Here is a 16,306-nt window from a genome sequence, read left to right as displayed (position 1 = left end):
TTTAATTAGGAGTTGTGAGAACGACTGAAGCGGTAATAATAAACTTCGCGAAAACAGCATTTAATTATAATTCACTTGTGCTCCGTAGTGTCTCTGAATGATTGGATTGTTAATTTAAACAATGACCGGTTTTGAAAAGAAATAATTTAATATCATCTTATACAACATTTTCAATCAATTATATGATTCTTAGAAGAAAGCTTTACATAACATTATAAATAAGACTGTTAATATAACATCTTGACATCATTAAAGCAATATAAAAATTATATAAAAGTATACAGATAAGTTCGTAATACAGCCATAAATCTTGTAACAAATTAAGAGTAGCGTTACGAATATATACATCACATGATTTACAAATAACGGAGCCCTAATAACGACGACAAATAGTTAATAATAATAAATAACACAGATCTTTCGAAAAAATTCAAAAAAGTATTTGTACTTAAATGAGCAATAAATAAATTAACTAAACTGAGACGAGTTTAATCACTCCAAGACCCCGGCGTCCCAGGGCTGTCCAAATTGCTCGACGAACTCCCGAAACTTTCGCACGCCTCCAGAAATAGATCAGGGTTGACCATCTCCATTACTCTCCACGCCAAAGTTTTGCCTAAACAAAATCCCATCAGTTTAAACTATCAAACCGTAAATTTCTTTCTCGCACAATCGTGGTGTAACAATTGTGATTGTTGGCACAACCTTTAAGCTGAATATACAAAACTGTGGCTGCTTTCCACAGAAAACAAAAAAAAACAGTGTTTATGTATATTATATATCTTTTTTTTGTAAAGGCGACTGTACGAAAAACGTTTGGTTAGCAAGTGCGTTGTAGCAATCTCGGGATATGAAAAACTCGACTATGTTACAAGGTACTTGCTCATAGTGCAAAGTTATTGTTCATACCTATGTGGACGCTCTCTTTGATCTCCTCGGAATTTTCGCAGTAATGCAACGCTGCCTTTCTCAGGTTCTCGCAGCGGCACTGGTCGGCCAAAAGGAGTATGTTGGCAACGTTGCTCGGCGTGAGACTTTCAAGGAGCGTCCTTTCGCATAGTGCAGTTAATCCTGGCAGTTGGTATCTTGTTGACAGAGGCAACAGCTTGTTTGCATGGGTGTCGGCGTTATCAACTTTGTCTGTGTAAATATATCGCACGAGTTCCGTTATTAAACAGTGTTGGAAATCTGACAGATCTAGTTTGTACTTGATGTTCGGCAGCTTATCGTCTTCGCACTTTTGCAGTTTCGCCGCGAGCTTCCCGCTTCGAGTTCGCACGATCCAGCTGTGAACCTTGATGGGGGATTCCCCTTCCTTGGAGGCGCATTCGACGACCGTGTCTTTGTCGTCGGCCTTCGAGAGCAGCCTGGCCATGTCCTGGGATAAACTATGGACCTCCTCGTCGCTCTGGATTATTTGCAATTTCAGCATAATACTGACGTCTTTGGCTGGAATTTGGCAAATTAAAAAATCGTTGCGCGGGATTGGGGGCGTTTCACTTACAGCTATCTAAATGCCTGTCTAGAATTCCTAAGCTTTTATAACCTACAGAGAGCAATTCTTGGCTGTTTTGGAGATTTAGGACCACGCTGGAGATGGGGCAGCATTCCCAGTGTTTGATGCTCGCGTCCCATACCCCAAATTGGAATCTTACTCTTGCTTGGCCGGTTTCCTCGGTCTCGCATCCGGTTAAATTTAAACATACCACCAAGGGGTTGGTGATTTTCTTGCCATTGGGGCCTGGAATGGAGATACAACGATTATAGGCAAATAATCAAGCGGGCGCTGAAATATGCTCTGCGAATACCGTACTATCTGCGTGGTTTTAGCAGTGGCAAATGTTTTGAAAATTTAACGTGGGCGATTTTAAAAGCTTAAAAGATAAAAACTCTCGAGCTGAAGCTCTGGGGCTTGTATTAGATAGATATCTTTTCGGTCGTAAAATTACCAATCGAATTTTTTTTTAGAACGTATTCATGGATTATTATTCTCTATGTATTAGAAATGTTACCGATAAATATTTACGGATTTGCAAAAAAATATTGTTAACTGACAGAATTTCTTATTACTTATCGGAATATCAATAAATCGAAAAATTAAGAAATCAAAAGTTTTAATATCCGGAAAGCAGAATAATCAAGCAACTGGAATATCAAAATATTGAAAAATTGGGAAATCAAAAACTTTGAAAATCTAAAAATTGAATAGTTGAAAAATTTTTAAAATCGAAAACCGTAAAATTTAAGAAGTCGAAAAATTCAAAAATCAGAAAACTCAAATTCAAAAAATTGAGAAATCTAGAAATCTAAAATTTAAGAAACAGAAAAATTAAACTGTCGAAAAATTGAAAAATCGAAAGATCGAAAAACCAAAATTTCGAAACGTCGAAAAACTGAAAAATCCAAATTGGAAACATCAAAAAATCTAAAATTTAAAAACCGAAAAATTGAAAAATCGTAACAGTTGAAACTCGAGACATCGAAAACTCTAAAAATTGGATGGAAGAAAAATTGAAAAATCCCAAAACTCAAACATAGAAAAATCTAAACATTGAAAAATCAAAAACCTGAAAAATCGAAAAATTGAAGGATTCAAAAACGTCAATAATTGAAAAATTGATAACTCGAAGAATTGAAACATTGGAACACTGAGAAATCAAAAATGAAAAAGTCGCCTTAGCCTACGTTCGGGAACTAAAAGTTACATATAGTATACAGTCCCAATTTATAAATTAAAAAAGTTATTCGCTTAAAAATTTTAAATTAACGACCAACTGCATTTACTACTTTGTATAAATTTACGAACTAAATATAGTATGAGAGGCCCACAAGCACTAGTGAAAATGGCGGCTTTGACTTTGAAACATATTAAATAAAAATAGAATCCAGACGTAATTTTAGTTGTCCTACTTTACATCCCTTTCATTATTAATACTTCCATACTTTAGTACGAACAGCAACATTTTGCGTGACATTTAGTCTCCTCACTCAATATTTGTATCGGTTGTGTCAGTTTTATAAATAGCTTTTACTACTTACGTTTCTGATAAGCTCGAACGAGCCTTACTTTTAAGTATTGTGAATCCCAATTAAATCGTTAAATACTCCGAAAAGCTTAATTACAGCAAGTGTCATTATGGAATTCAAATAAATTTAAGGCACTAATACCCTTAAAGTCAAGTATTGATACTACGACAGAAGTCATTTCCGTCGTGTACGTTATATTTAGAATTGATGCGTTTTGAAACTCGTCTCGTGTTTTCCAGCCGGCTTTTTCACGTTTTACAGCAGTGATCACCTCGACAGCGGAATCCGATCACAAAATCGCAAATTTGCGCCAAAACCAATAAACCGCAGATCCGACAACTGGCATAAATTCAAGCACGTGTCAGGCACTCACCTTTCCAGAATCTGACCGAGATGTTCCAGAACGTGGTCATCCCGTTAACCGAACATCTGAAAACAGGACTATCCACGAAGTCTCTCTTGGCGATGGTCTTGTGGAAGCGCTTGATCCTCCAGTTCTTCCTGAAGACGACTTCCGACGCGACCGGTACCTCGATCTCTTCGGATACCGTACCCACCTCGAGCTCGATGGGTTCCTTGTGGGCGGTTTTCGGTTTGGTAGGCATTTTCATTCTGTAACAATGGATAGATTCTGTTAGGTTTCGCTCGACGCTTGCGAAATTTATACTAACGTTAGCTTCACCATCGCGCCGCCGTTCGTGGCAACGCCGCAAATATAACTAACCGAAAAAAATTGCCAGCGTTTATATAAAAGTCCGAAACTTTGTTGACATGCTTATTTGTGGGTGCTATTTCTGGCTAGGAGTTTGGTAATTCATGTAAATTTTATAGTTGTGCTAAAATTAAACCAGAAATTTCGCGAGTTTATCTTTGACGTTTGGTGATAATTCTGTTAATTGGAATTTTATTATTGACAAAGTGGTTACGCACTTTGGAAAGTCGACTGTTGTTTTTCGGTCGATTGTTGGTACTGAAAGTGCAACTCGACCTATCTCAGTCACTCTGGACGTGCGTGAATTTCGCGATATGATATTATCGCCAATTGAAACCGCAGTCGTAACAATGAAGTTCTGCATTTACATAATATGATGTATTTGCTTAGCAAACAGCACTTAGCGGCTTAATTAAAAGCCGAACACGCTCAAACCCACTAACAAGGTACTTGTATTTCGGGAAAAATGACTACTGACGGGTTACCGGAACTTGGATGAAAGCACCGTTCCGTTTTTAGCAATTCGTGGAATTGTTGGACAAAAATCAGGAAACGGATGCATTTTGTGAGTTTGTTGATCTGTGTGATGAAATTTCTGCCTGACGACGGGAAACAATGGCGTGATCGCGAAAAACAATGGATTATGAGGATATTTGATAAATCAGTACTTAATGCGACTATTTTCAGATTCTTTTTAAGTATGTTTTTGTGATAAGCGTTAAAAATAGGAGTCGAGTGGTGTACAAAGTCGGTTGGAGTTTTTTGTAACTCAATGAAAGTTTATACAAGATAGACGCGTTATGTAAAACGATTTAAATCACCTGTTTAATTTGTGATATAGGTTAAACTTAACCTTTGGATTCTTTGTATAAATAGAGTTCCAAATAAAATCGGAGTTGAACTTTACTCTACGATTCTCGGTGGAGTTTCCGAGCACTTTTAGAGTGAGGTGAGTTTGACACTGACCAGATTAGTGACGTCGTGGATGCGTACCTTGAAGCGGTTAATTAGAGCGGAACCTTGCTAAATTTTAACAACGCGTGACTTGCATTTGCTCTAAAGTACTTTAAAGCTTTCGCAAAATTCTTGCAATGGCTTAAAATGTCCAAAGACGAGTTTCCATTGTCTATCGTGAAATTTTCGTAAGACAATCAAACAGAGGGAATCCCACTTAAAACGAAATATAAATACACGAGTGACCTGTTTGTGAAGTACCAATGCTTCTTTTGTTTGATTTGAAAAGTTATTATGTTTGGAAAACTTATACAGTGTCAACAGTTGAAAAGACAGACAATACTATCTATAACCAGAAGATGTACTTGTAGCTTTGTTACGTGGTTGGATTTTGTTTTATCTTAAAAACATGATCAATTTGGCTTTTGTAAGTCAATAAAATTTGACAGTGATCTCTGTGGAGCTTAATGATAATGTTGTCGTTGACATGTGGAAAAACCACGATTTCCACTCTGACCTACTAATTTTGGATGAATGAAGTGACAATTGAAAGAATAAAGAGTCTTTTGTTTAAATTGTTAAAATTACAGCCCTGAACTAAATTTCAAAATGTAGTCGCCCTGATAAAGCTAATACAGTATTTATTGTTGTAATTTTTAGGGCTTGAATAAACATTAGATATTTTTTCTTCTAAATCAGTACTCAGTTAAGTTAACAATTTTGCAGTTACTGGTCAAAATTTGCGTGAACATTTTCTGTTGTAGAAACAAACAAACAAATAAGTGGTGACGCAAATGATTGATTGATTTGTAGCTTACTTCAAGTGAAAGATATCAACGATAATCCATTCAATGAATTTTGAAAAAACAAACCATAAAAATTTATCTGAATAGAGTATTTTTAACGAATATTGAAAGGTTTGATGTATGACTTAGTATAAGTACACTTACACTTACGATGCTTTAAATATTCACTTTTCAATTATATATCGTCGTGTACATCGACCTCACAGTTTAATGCCCGATTTGCAATGAATTTGATGATTCAGTTTTACTGTTACCCCCATACTTTGTAACACATGATCTCGGAACATAAAAATTTACAACTAAACGTGCGAATATCATAAACAAAAAGTGTCAAAAACCGCGAAATCGGGATAATCACTCGAAGTTTTTGCTTAACTTTGCCATAAACGGAGCTCATAAACTATGTCACTGAACCTTGCGCTACATGTGTACGAAGTCTACACAATATGCAATAAATTACACAAAACTGTTCCGGATTGATAAATATTTATAATCGATTAACGATAATTAATAAATAATAATAGTAAAAATTAAAGAAAAAATATTTACATGTCCCACTTCATCTTGACTTGGCTAACCGTATATTCTTCCACCTTCTGAAACCACACACTCCAAACTGACCTCAAACGTCTCGTTGGAGTGGGTTATATCTGCGATGATTGTCTAGATCATTATCATCTGCTTTAAACCAAACGGAAAACAATGTCTTAAAAAATAAATTGTTACACGCGTGAGATAAGCGATTAATCAGATTGTTCACGATCGAATATCAGACGGCCTGGCTTTGATACCATTTTCTAATAAACGGAAAAATACAAGCGAAAGATCGGTTTCTAAAGGTAAATATTTGTGAGATTATTTTAGCAGGTTTAATGATTTTGTTACGCGTGCGATTAGCAATATTATATTGTGATTAGATCATTCACAACCAGCTAAACTCGGATCAAATATTGACCGATTTCATTGGTTTTAAATACTTGACGCTTGTTTAACTATAGCAGACATGTATTTTCACACTCATGTACAGAATCTAAAGAACGAAATTTAAAACTGGCCTTCGGTACTCACGGTTTCTGACACTGCGTGTCCTCTACTGACATTGTAATTCCACAATATTTTGCTCTATTACTTTACTAGATCGATCTGCTTTGGGCGCGCAACTAACTTAAACTGTTTTGAATTATGACAGAGTGCTCCAGTTGAGGAAATTATTTTAAGCGCTTTTGATAAACATTCCACCAATTTAAATTTTTTATGCCTAGCGTTGAGAAAATAGAACTGATAGTTTTATAGAAGTTGAACGGAAGTCTGCTTTTACCTTGAGGATGTCTAACGAAACCTGATTTTCGGGATTATGTAATGTTGCGAATTGAAAGGATAACTGTTTCAGGTAGACCGAAGTCCTCAACTTGTCCTCGTCTTGAGTGATTTAAGGTGATTAGTTTCTTCATAGTGCTCTCATCAGCGATGTAATTAGATACACATCAAATTGTTGATTGATCGCTGGATTTTAAAAGGAAATGGTTATTTATAGAGTTTTATTAATCCTTTGTCTTATCGGGTTCTCTAGACGGATGAATAGGTTAAAAATAATCACGCAGTACTGTGTAAATTGCAACATGAGACGAGAAAGTGTAAAAATATCCACACCTACTTGAAGCTAGTGAAGTTGATTGATTCAGATAGTAGGACATTGAAAAGTTATAGGCTTGTCAAAGTTTGGGCAACGGTGCTTAATGTTGTGCCGTTTTCGAAACTGTGCTGTGCCCTCCATCGAGACCTCAAGCCGAAAAATTAATTTGCAAATTTTGTTGCCAAGAGCAGCACACCTATGCAAAAGTCGCAGATAGAAGGTTAACTTGTTTCATATGACAAGTCATTCACTTTTGATTAATCCGGTGAAAACTTCCTTCAATCTAGTCGACGACAATTCCTCATCGGGCCTCTAGCGTACTCTACTTAATTTAAAATTCTCGCTGTGTTCAATTGAATTTTTATTGATTTGTTTACGCACCGGAAGTATTTACACCGACCGCAGTTGCTTTTTGCATTGAATTTAAATTTTAGGAGCCTTGGTGTAACGGAGTGGTCAATTAACCAACCGCAGCGAATGCACGTGTGGCGGCAATTTATTTAAATTAAACAATTATTATTATGGTAATGCTGCAGCATTTCGCTTCGCACGACCTTACGAAATCGCGAAATCATATAAAACAGTTTTTTGATCAAAGTTAATTAGTTTGTTTGATGCAGTGTTTTGTTAGGACGCCCATTCTGGCATGGGAAAATGTGGCACGTGTATGTGCTTAATTCCCAAATGATTAATGCAAGCTTAAGGCGGACTTTGTAAATTTGCTAAATGTGTTTATGCTGACACACACGAAGAGCGAAATTAGGAAGAGCTAAAACCGGCTTTAACTGGAAAATTCGGATCGGGATGATTAGAAGAATTGTCGTTTTCCCGAAGTGTAAATGTTTGCTCATTGGAAAATTGCTTGATGAGATGCACGATCAAAGTTCGTGTGGATTAGCGATTTTCTTGTTTATTTGCACGGGATTTAAAGTGTGGCACGTTTTAAAAACTTATAGGATTTCTATTTCTGTCAAGAAAACTAGATAACATAGTTGGTATACAGTGTGCGATTTTCTTCTTCATTATAATATTGTTCATTCTATACACGAGTACATACAATGTCCATATCATTATCAAAGAAGGAAACGCATTTCCATGTTGCTATTTTTTCATATTACGCTCTCTAATTCTCGGTGTTAAACGAAGGATTTGTTGGATTATCGGATTTGTGTGATACTGACAAATAAAATTTGGTTGTATGATGAAATCCGAAATGAAAAATAGGGTTAATTTATTAGTCTTTGGTCTCTGAATCAACACTCAATGTCGAGGATGATTAAAGACTTTCATTAATTGCGTGCTAATGGATGTGCGATTAAAATAGCAACTGATCTGTTTTTTTTCGTGTTATAAATTTAAAAATTACAGCTGCAGCTTTATTCAAGGACTCTGTGATATAACCACTTTGTTGTAAAATTATTTCACCGCAAACATGCAACATTTCCAAATGAATCTTCGAAAAACTCAATTTTACAGAACGCAGAATTTCGAAATTAATAAGTTATTTACAGAACCACGATGTGGGTGTGGAAAATGTGAGAGTACTGTAGCGGCCATCAAATTTTTCACCGATATATTTGTAGACAATTTTTTTCTAATATTCTAAAAATAAATGTGAAAAATTATTGTTACTCTCATCTTAGAAGGTGGATGGATATTCGGTGTCCCCATAATTAAACAGTGCCCTTCAACACACCATACAGAGATAGACTCGAATCTTGCCTCTGCAGTGTATGTAAAACTGATGTCGTTTAATATGTAGGCTGTTCGTAATGCAACTCTTCGAATTTTTCCAAAAATCCATTTTTTGCGTTTTCAGCTTTCGGATTTTTACTCTTCGTTTTTTCAGTGTTTCGAATTTTTCGTTGCTCGATTTTTAATTTTTCCGTTCACCGATATTTTGATTTGCAATTTTTTCAGTTTCCAGTTTGATTTTTCGATTTTTTAGTTTTTCGTTACTTCACCTTTGAGATATTTTTTTCTATTTTTGAATTTTTCGTTTCTTTAATTTCTCGTGTTGCAATTTTTTTGAAATTTCAAATTTAAAATTTTGCTTTTGGAATTTTTCGAATTTTCTGTTTTTCGATTTTTGGGTTTCCAGTTTAAATTTTTTAATTTTTAGATTTTGCACTTTAGAATTCTTAGATTTTTCAATATTTCGTTGTTTTACCTTTCAGATTGATTCTTTCTGTTATTATTTTAAGGTTTCTCAATTTTTCCATATTTTATTTTTTCGTCTTTTCAGTTTTTCCAATTTTTTGATTTTTTATTTTGGATGTTTCCATTTTTCGAAGAGACGCATCGAAAATACGAGAGCAACATGAAAAACATTTCTGCTTCACAGTTTTTCAAAATTTCAGTTTGAATAAACTTGCTCTTTTTGTCCAAAATTAAAAAATACAAACACGAGGACTTGATTATTTAAAAGTTAAAATTTGAAGAGCAAAATTAAAATATCTAGAAACTGAAAAATCGAAGGAACGAAAATTGAAAAACCGTGAACTTAAAAAATCGAAAAATCCAAGAAACGGAAAATTGCAGATTGGAAAACTGAAGGAACGAAAATTTGCAGGATCGAAAATCGAAAAATTGTAAAATCTAAAAACTGTAAAATTGAATAATTCTAAATCGAAAAAGTTAAAAATCTAAGTAACTATAAAATTGAGAAACTAAAAAATTCAACAGTTCATAAATAGGAACCTTGAAAAACTTAAAACAAATTCGAAAAATTGTAAAATTTAACCAAAATCGGAAAATCGAGAAATTGCAAAATCGGAAAACTCAAAAATGGGTGTATTAAAAAATACTCACACAATATAAATAAACGCAGTGAAAGCAATTAAAAATTAATAGTCAATAAAAAATTAAATTTAAAAATCGAAAAATCCAAAAACTGTAAAATCGTGAAAATTTCAGTTTTAATAAATTCGTTCTCTTTGAAATGTTTAAATTAAAAATTAGAATCAGGAAAAATGAAACATTACAACATCGAGAACTTGAAAAATAATAAAGATGCTTTAAAAATTGAAATCTCGATTGATTGAAATAAGGAAAAATCAAAATAGCTACAAGTTGAAAAATTAAGCAAGTGCGAAATTGAAATATCGAAAAATTGCAAATCAAAAATCTGGGAGACGGAAAAATTACAAAATCAAAACAAAAAATTGTAAGATTTGAAAAACCAAGGATTGAAAACTAGAAAATCTAAAATCGAAAACCTGTAAAATTGAAAAATTGAAGAAACAAAAAAATCGAACTACAGTAGCGGTCATTTCTACGGAACCACTCGATAAAAAGTCAAGTTGGTAGCCCTGTCATCTAGAACTTTACGCCGAACGCGGTTGGTAGCGGTAGTTGATATGGCAATCGAAACTAGCACAACACGAATGCTTCGGTTGCCCTCAGCTATGCCGCACTGTATCCCGTGCAGACTGTATGTTCTGTTCATCTATTTATTAAAATAAAATATCTACATTGACAATATGGCCATCTAACCTGTCAAATTTTTGACACATATGTTTTCCCCCAGAAACCCGTCAAGGCCACTTACACCAAACAAATTTTGAAAATTTACACTAGGGAGTGGTTCTATAGAAAAGATCGCGACTTTATGTATTAAAATTCGAGAAACGGGAAAATCCAAAAACTGAATAAACGATCCAAAAATTGACAAATCGAGCTATTTGTAAAATCGGAAAATTGTAAATTAAAAAATTGAAAAAATCAAATGTTGATGAATCAAAATTTTGAAAAATGTATTATTGACAACTCTAAAAACTTGCATCTCAAAACATTGTACAATTAAAAAATTGCAAAATAAAAATCGAAGAACTGAGAAATCGTAAAACCAAAAAAATTGTATAATTTTTAAAAATTCGAAAATGGGTACTATTAAAAAATCGTCAGTCAACACGAAATTAATACATACCCGCGATTAAAAATCATAAACTAAAAAAAAATTAAATATAAAAATTGAAAAACGAACAAATTGAACAATAAAAAAAAATCAAATAAAAATAGATTTTTTGGCATAGAAAAATTACACATTACACATTACATTCCTGGCTTACTTCATGTTTCTAAAATTCCATTCTTTGTCAAAAAAGAGAGACAACCTATCTTAACAGGGGGATAACATAGGGGCCAATTTTGTGTCCTGTACCTTTTTTTAATACACATTAATGATCTACCTTTCAGTCCTGAGGGCAAATACGTTATCCATGCCGATAAAATTACCACATCTTGTAAGCACTCCAACTTGAAAGAATTTAGGAAGTTTAAAATCTTGGTGGTATCAACTTGGAATGACCTGACTTTTTCGAAATGACGCTGGATATTCAGGCAATCCAAAATACGCCCTTCAAATTCAAGTTATGCAACACGCTTTACTAGTGACCTAAGCGTCATGAGTAACTAGAGCAGAAATTTTAAAAATCATCCGATAATTATTATTAAATCTAAAATGCTCGGAAATTACCCACTCGGCTAAAAATCTCATAAAGTAAAATTTCCACTGATTGATAAAATCTATATTTCTTCACTTGTAATGTAAACAACTATGTACTTTGACTTTTTTAAATTATTTGTTTATTCTGGAATATATTTGTTTATTATAAAGTTTCGCTATTTTTATTCGTTGTTTTCGTTGTTATTTATGAAGGTATTGCAAAGCATCTTGCGAATAAACAACTTTGAAGCTTACTAGAAGCTCAAAACAAGAACTACGATATTTTTTTAAAGTATTACAAATAACGAAATTTTATTGACCGTGAACTAATAATTTTTAAGGCGTTTTATGTTTGGGTTAATCTTTTTTATACTGGTATTTATTGATAATCACTCGTTGCACGGGTGAACATTTATAATACTACATTTAATTTCAAGAGAAATTATCACATTTTTAAAACATGTAAAGAACGATAAAACTGAAAATAAAATATTATGATTAAATTGTTTTTAATACATCGTTTTTGCTGGAATCAAGCAATAACTATCCCTAAAGGATCTATTAAAGACAACTGCACAAAAATGAATTATTGACGGTTGGTTTTTCCATTTCTCCTTAGTTAAATTTAACTGATGATTCGTTACCAAGTTTCCTAGTAAATAACCAGAGGGTTTTTAATTACAATCAACGATTAAAATTAATTGTGATTTAGTTGACTGGTGGCAGTAAATTCTTGGATTCATGCCGGTTATTTTTGCATTTTTTTAAATAACTTACAAAATTTACTTTGGAGATTTGTTGTTATTGTCTGTAAGTGTTCATTGTTTTCCATATGGTAATGATGAAATGTCAATGCGAAGAAAACACATGATTCATTCATATATTTATTAAAATCGCATATATGTACATAATTTAAAGCTACACAACAACTGAAAGGTGCAACTCAATTAAAAAAAATTCTTTGAATTTTTTGTTGATTGCCCATGACGTCGATCTATAACTAGAACGCTTAATTCCTTTAATTAAGTACTTCTCCATTGTTAGGTTTGTCAAGAGTGTCAGAAGAGAGATACGATCTGTTATTGTCTATTACATATTTAAGTACCTGAGATAAATTTAGAACGTTACGTTTTATTTTTATATATGTATATCGAAAAAAATTAATTTGTAAAATGGGATAACTTATATATTTTTATTAAGATGATTAGTGTGATATTGAATTTTGCCATTGAATTGATCCTGTTTTTAGTGCATTTGAGAACAATGTATATGTATATTTAAGCTACATTATGATCAGTTGCAGAACTAACATTGTGCCATTTATATGCATTGCAGTAGGATAATTAGAAGTTTGAACGATCAATAATACCTTGAGACCTCAGTCTTAAACACGCGCCTACAAACACCTGCCTTGAAATTAAAATAAACATTTCAAATATAATTCAAAACAGAGCTAGATTGTTAGATTGAATAATAAACCATTAGAGTATTTTAAAATATTTTGTCAATTGTGACTTTATTGAAGTACTTTTCAATCAATTCTGAAATTGAAAGTATCTTAAAAATATACAGAGTCAGACTAAACCGTTGGCGTTTGTTATGAAACTAGGCTAATATTGTTTTAATTATTAATTTTTAAATAATGTTGCAAAATTTAAAAAACAGTTGACCTTTTTATTTCCGTAAAATTAACAGTGCGTTAAACTCGTATCTATTCTGCGCATTTAGCCAAATGGCACACCAGATACTTACTTTTGATATCCAGAAGCCATTTGATAAATAGACCAATATTTTATCGCCGTTTGTACAAAAATAGATACACTCAGAAAAAGGACTTGATAATATCGAAAAATACTTAGTACTGTGGTACTGAGGTAAAAACGGAAAATATTTTATTACATCTAATTAAAAGTACCATATTATCTTGACATATTTATTTTGCTAATATCAAAAGGGGCCCGCAAAATAAGATAATTCGAATAATAAATAAAAGGTGGAATGTACACAGTTACATTTACCATCACCACTAAATTTAATGGCAACTCTCATTTTCTCTTTTTACGAATCGCACTTTCTAATTTTAATTCATCGACATAAATAATTTATGAACTCGTAAAGTCCTTATGGCTTTTTATTGATTCATTTGTTACCAAGCTGACCGACATTACCATCAAGGCTCTTAATAAAATGTCAAGGAGTTGGAGCAAAATTACTCATTCGCGGCAAAAATGATCAGTTTTTTAAAACCGCTGAAGCTGTTTTTGACAATTTCTGCAACAACGAACTTCAGTGACTCTTATTCTATTCTAGAAGGAAGACCACAAAATGAAGCGAATAAAATAATTCAGCCTGTAAAAGTGACCCCAGCTTCATGTGGAAAACTTAAAACTGCGACGAAAATAAAACACGAAAACAAGTATAAGTCTTGGCAAATAAACATTTAAACTAATAAATCGAATCAGCTTAGCAACTAAAACAATACTAATTAAAAAAAAATAAGGTGAAAATTGTGAAACGGCGCAAGAAGTGAAAGCGAAATTGTGAAGCGACTTACCACAGAGTCCAGCGGCGTCTCTTGCAGATGCGATCGGACAGAAATATCGAGTGATCGAGTGAACTCTGGTTTCACTCCAACGGTGTCACGCAAAAAACTAACAGTCCGGTTACTTCGGTTGTTGTGTTGTTCAGTTGTTGGGAGTCAGCGCCGTCTTGATTCGTTTGGCGAAATGTGGACGGACGCCACGCACCGGCCTACGTCCACGTGTAGCCTTGGAAGCGTGGAGACCGGAACAAAGCAGTAGACAGCTAGGCGACGTTACGATGTTGCTCGTTTTACGTCAGGTTTGAGGAACAAAGTCCGCTGCAAATATGGTGGATTATTGACTCGTTATCATACGAATAGTGTGTTTTGTTTTCCGTGGGAAAACTTGTAAACACGCGCTGTTTTCTTGTTTTCGCTTTCCTTGGCGGCAAAAGTGTCGAATGGCACCATAAATCCAAGGTTTTATTGCGTACGGGTTTAATTGTGGAATTATTCGGCAATCGATAGAGATGTTGAGTGCCCACGTTTTATCTTGGTGATCAAATATTTACAGGGCGTTTCCAATCGCCAGAAATGACGATTGATTTGGGTAGGAGGTTTCGGAAACAAACTGAATGACAGATTTATTGTTTACTTGGTATAAAAACGGGAGATTAGAGACGCAAAAATTGAGATTTTGTACATGTTTGCAGTGGAGTCAAAGGCTGCTGTTGGATAATCAGAGGTCCAGCAGTTACCCTTTTCGATATAAAAAAACTAAGTTTATAAGGAACACCTACTGCGTTCCTCTGAGGTTTTGGCAAACTATACCTATAGTTTGTTTTCGTAGAGGTACTGTAAGTTTCCTATAAAATGGGTCAAGCTTGGAATTTCATATTTTATTAAATATATTTCCATTACCTTTTGTTGTTCCCTTTCCTCTTCTCGATTCAAAAATAAAAATGACAATAGGGTCAAGTGGCATGTGGTTGGCACATAGTCGCCACATATAAAACTTTGTTGTTATGAGATTTTCTCACACTTTCAAATTCTTCGTTTTTACTTTATTTTTTCTATTCACTAATCTATAGAGTTTGTTCTTTTTTTAGGTAACTTAAATTAAAACGAACAATTACTGACAGAAGAAGTGTCTCAAAATGCGTGTCATGCATTAGTTAGTCGAATTTTAAAAATTCTGTACTAAAATACTGTCAAATAGAGTTTTTCCGATTTATTTTATGCATTTTTTGGTGCAATGTTCAATTTTGACTTTTTTACATATTTCTAATTGTATTAAGTCGTGGAACTTTTTGGTGTCCCAAATAGTTTTCTTCCGGAATCCCGAAATAGATCAATTTCGCTATTTGACAGTTTATATTTGTGTGTAAAATTATTTATCGACATTCTTTTTATGTAATGACATCAGTTCGCCACGTGTGTGTTTAAAAACAAAATTGAGCGGCTTCATATATCTTGTTTGTTTCTTTGCTTTAAAAGAGATTTTTATTTTAAAATCTTTAATAGATCTTCTGCGATCTTTTTAAAGTCGTCTGAAAAATCACATATTTATGGTAGTTGGGACATTTGAGTATCTGCCAAAACCACTAAAAATATATAAAATAATACGAACGTTTCTTTTTGCGAAATTTTAGTTAATAATTTAGTAAGTCACACAAACAGTGCTTTTGAAAAACATGCCAAACCAAAAACTATTGTTTCTTCAAATTTTATAAGTATAATAGATACGTAGACATTTGGGCAAGAAGTATTTTTACCATACGCTCCTAGTTTTGTGGAAATGAACGAAAAATGTTTTTTTAAGACTATTCGTTGACTAATTTTTTACTTATAGTGTAGCAGTCGAGTCCATTGAGCAACTCAGTGTCAGACTGTACCGCAGGGCGCATAAAAACTATATATGTATTATGTATATATTAAATAAGAGTATCTTTTTACTTTCAATATGAAACCATAGGTCTCCAGTTTCCGTCTGTCTGTCTGTCTGGCGTCTATCCGGATTTTTATTACACAGATAAAGGGTACATTCTGAATCGAACCTGTTAAAATGAAGGTTGTTAAAAAATAAACAACCAATCAGATTTACGAATTTAACTCGTTACTAAGGAAATTTGCAATTTAACACCTTTTAAATTTAACAGGTTTGATTCAGCATTGCCCCTATAATCACCAAAACTACTGAACCAAT

General features: G+C 33.5%; 1 protein-coding gene across 4 annotated transcripts; it reads right to left on the bottom strand.

The window, feature by feature from the left end:
• Positions 1-127: 127 nt before the first annotated feature.
• Positions 128-14,362, bottom strand: LOC135132321 (speckle-type POZ protein B-like). 4 transcript variants are annotated; one of them, XM_064060382.1, is made up of 5 exons: positions 14,134-14,362; positions 3,401-3,639; positions 1,505-1,741; positions 910-1,449; positions 128-616 (listed from the first exon to the last, which is right to left on the bottom strand). In XM_064060382.1, exons 2-5 carry the CDS (start codon positions 3,636-3,638, stop codon positions 489-491), a joined length of 1,143 nt encoding a protein of 380 aa, XP_063916452.1. In that variant the 5' UTR covers position 3,639; positions 14,134-14,362; the 3' UTR covers positions 128-488. The 4 variants fall into 4 exon arrangements, with proteins under 4 accessions (XP_063916452.1, XP_063916449.1, XP_063916450.1 ...); XM_064060379.1 differs by lacking the exon at positions 14,134-14,362 and adding an exon at positions 6,568-6,631; XM_064060380.1 differs by lacking the exon at positions 14,134-14,362 and adding an exon at positions 6,049-6,143.
• Positions 14,363-16,306: the final 1,944 nt, after the last annotated feature.

The sequence above is a fragment of the Zophobas morio genome, unplaced genomic scaffold, assembly GCF_036711695.1.
Source record: "Zophobas morio isolate AGI-343-1 ecotype UQ-CSIRO unplaced genomic scaffold, CSIRO_AGI_Zmor_V1 ptg000021l, whole genome shotgun sequence".
NCBI lineage: Eukaryota > Metazoa > Arthropoda > Insecta > Coleoptera > Tenebrionidae > Zophobas > Zophobas morio.
The sequence above is the reverse complement of the archived record's forward strand: the minus strand, read 5'-3'. Positions and strand labels throughout refer to the sequence as shown.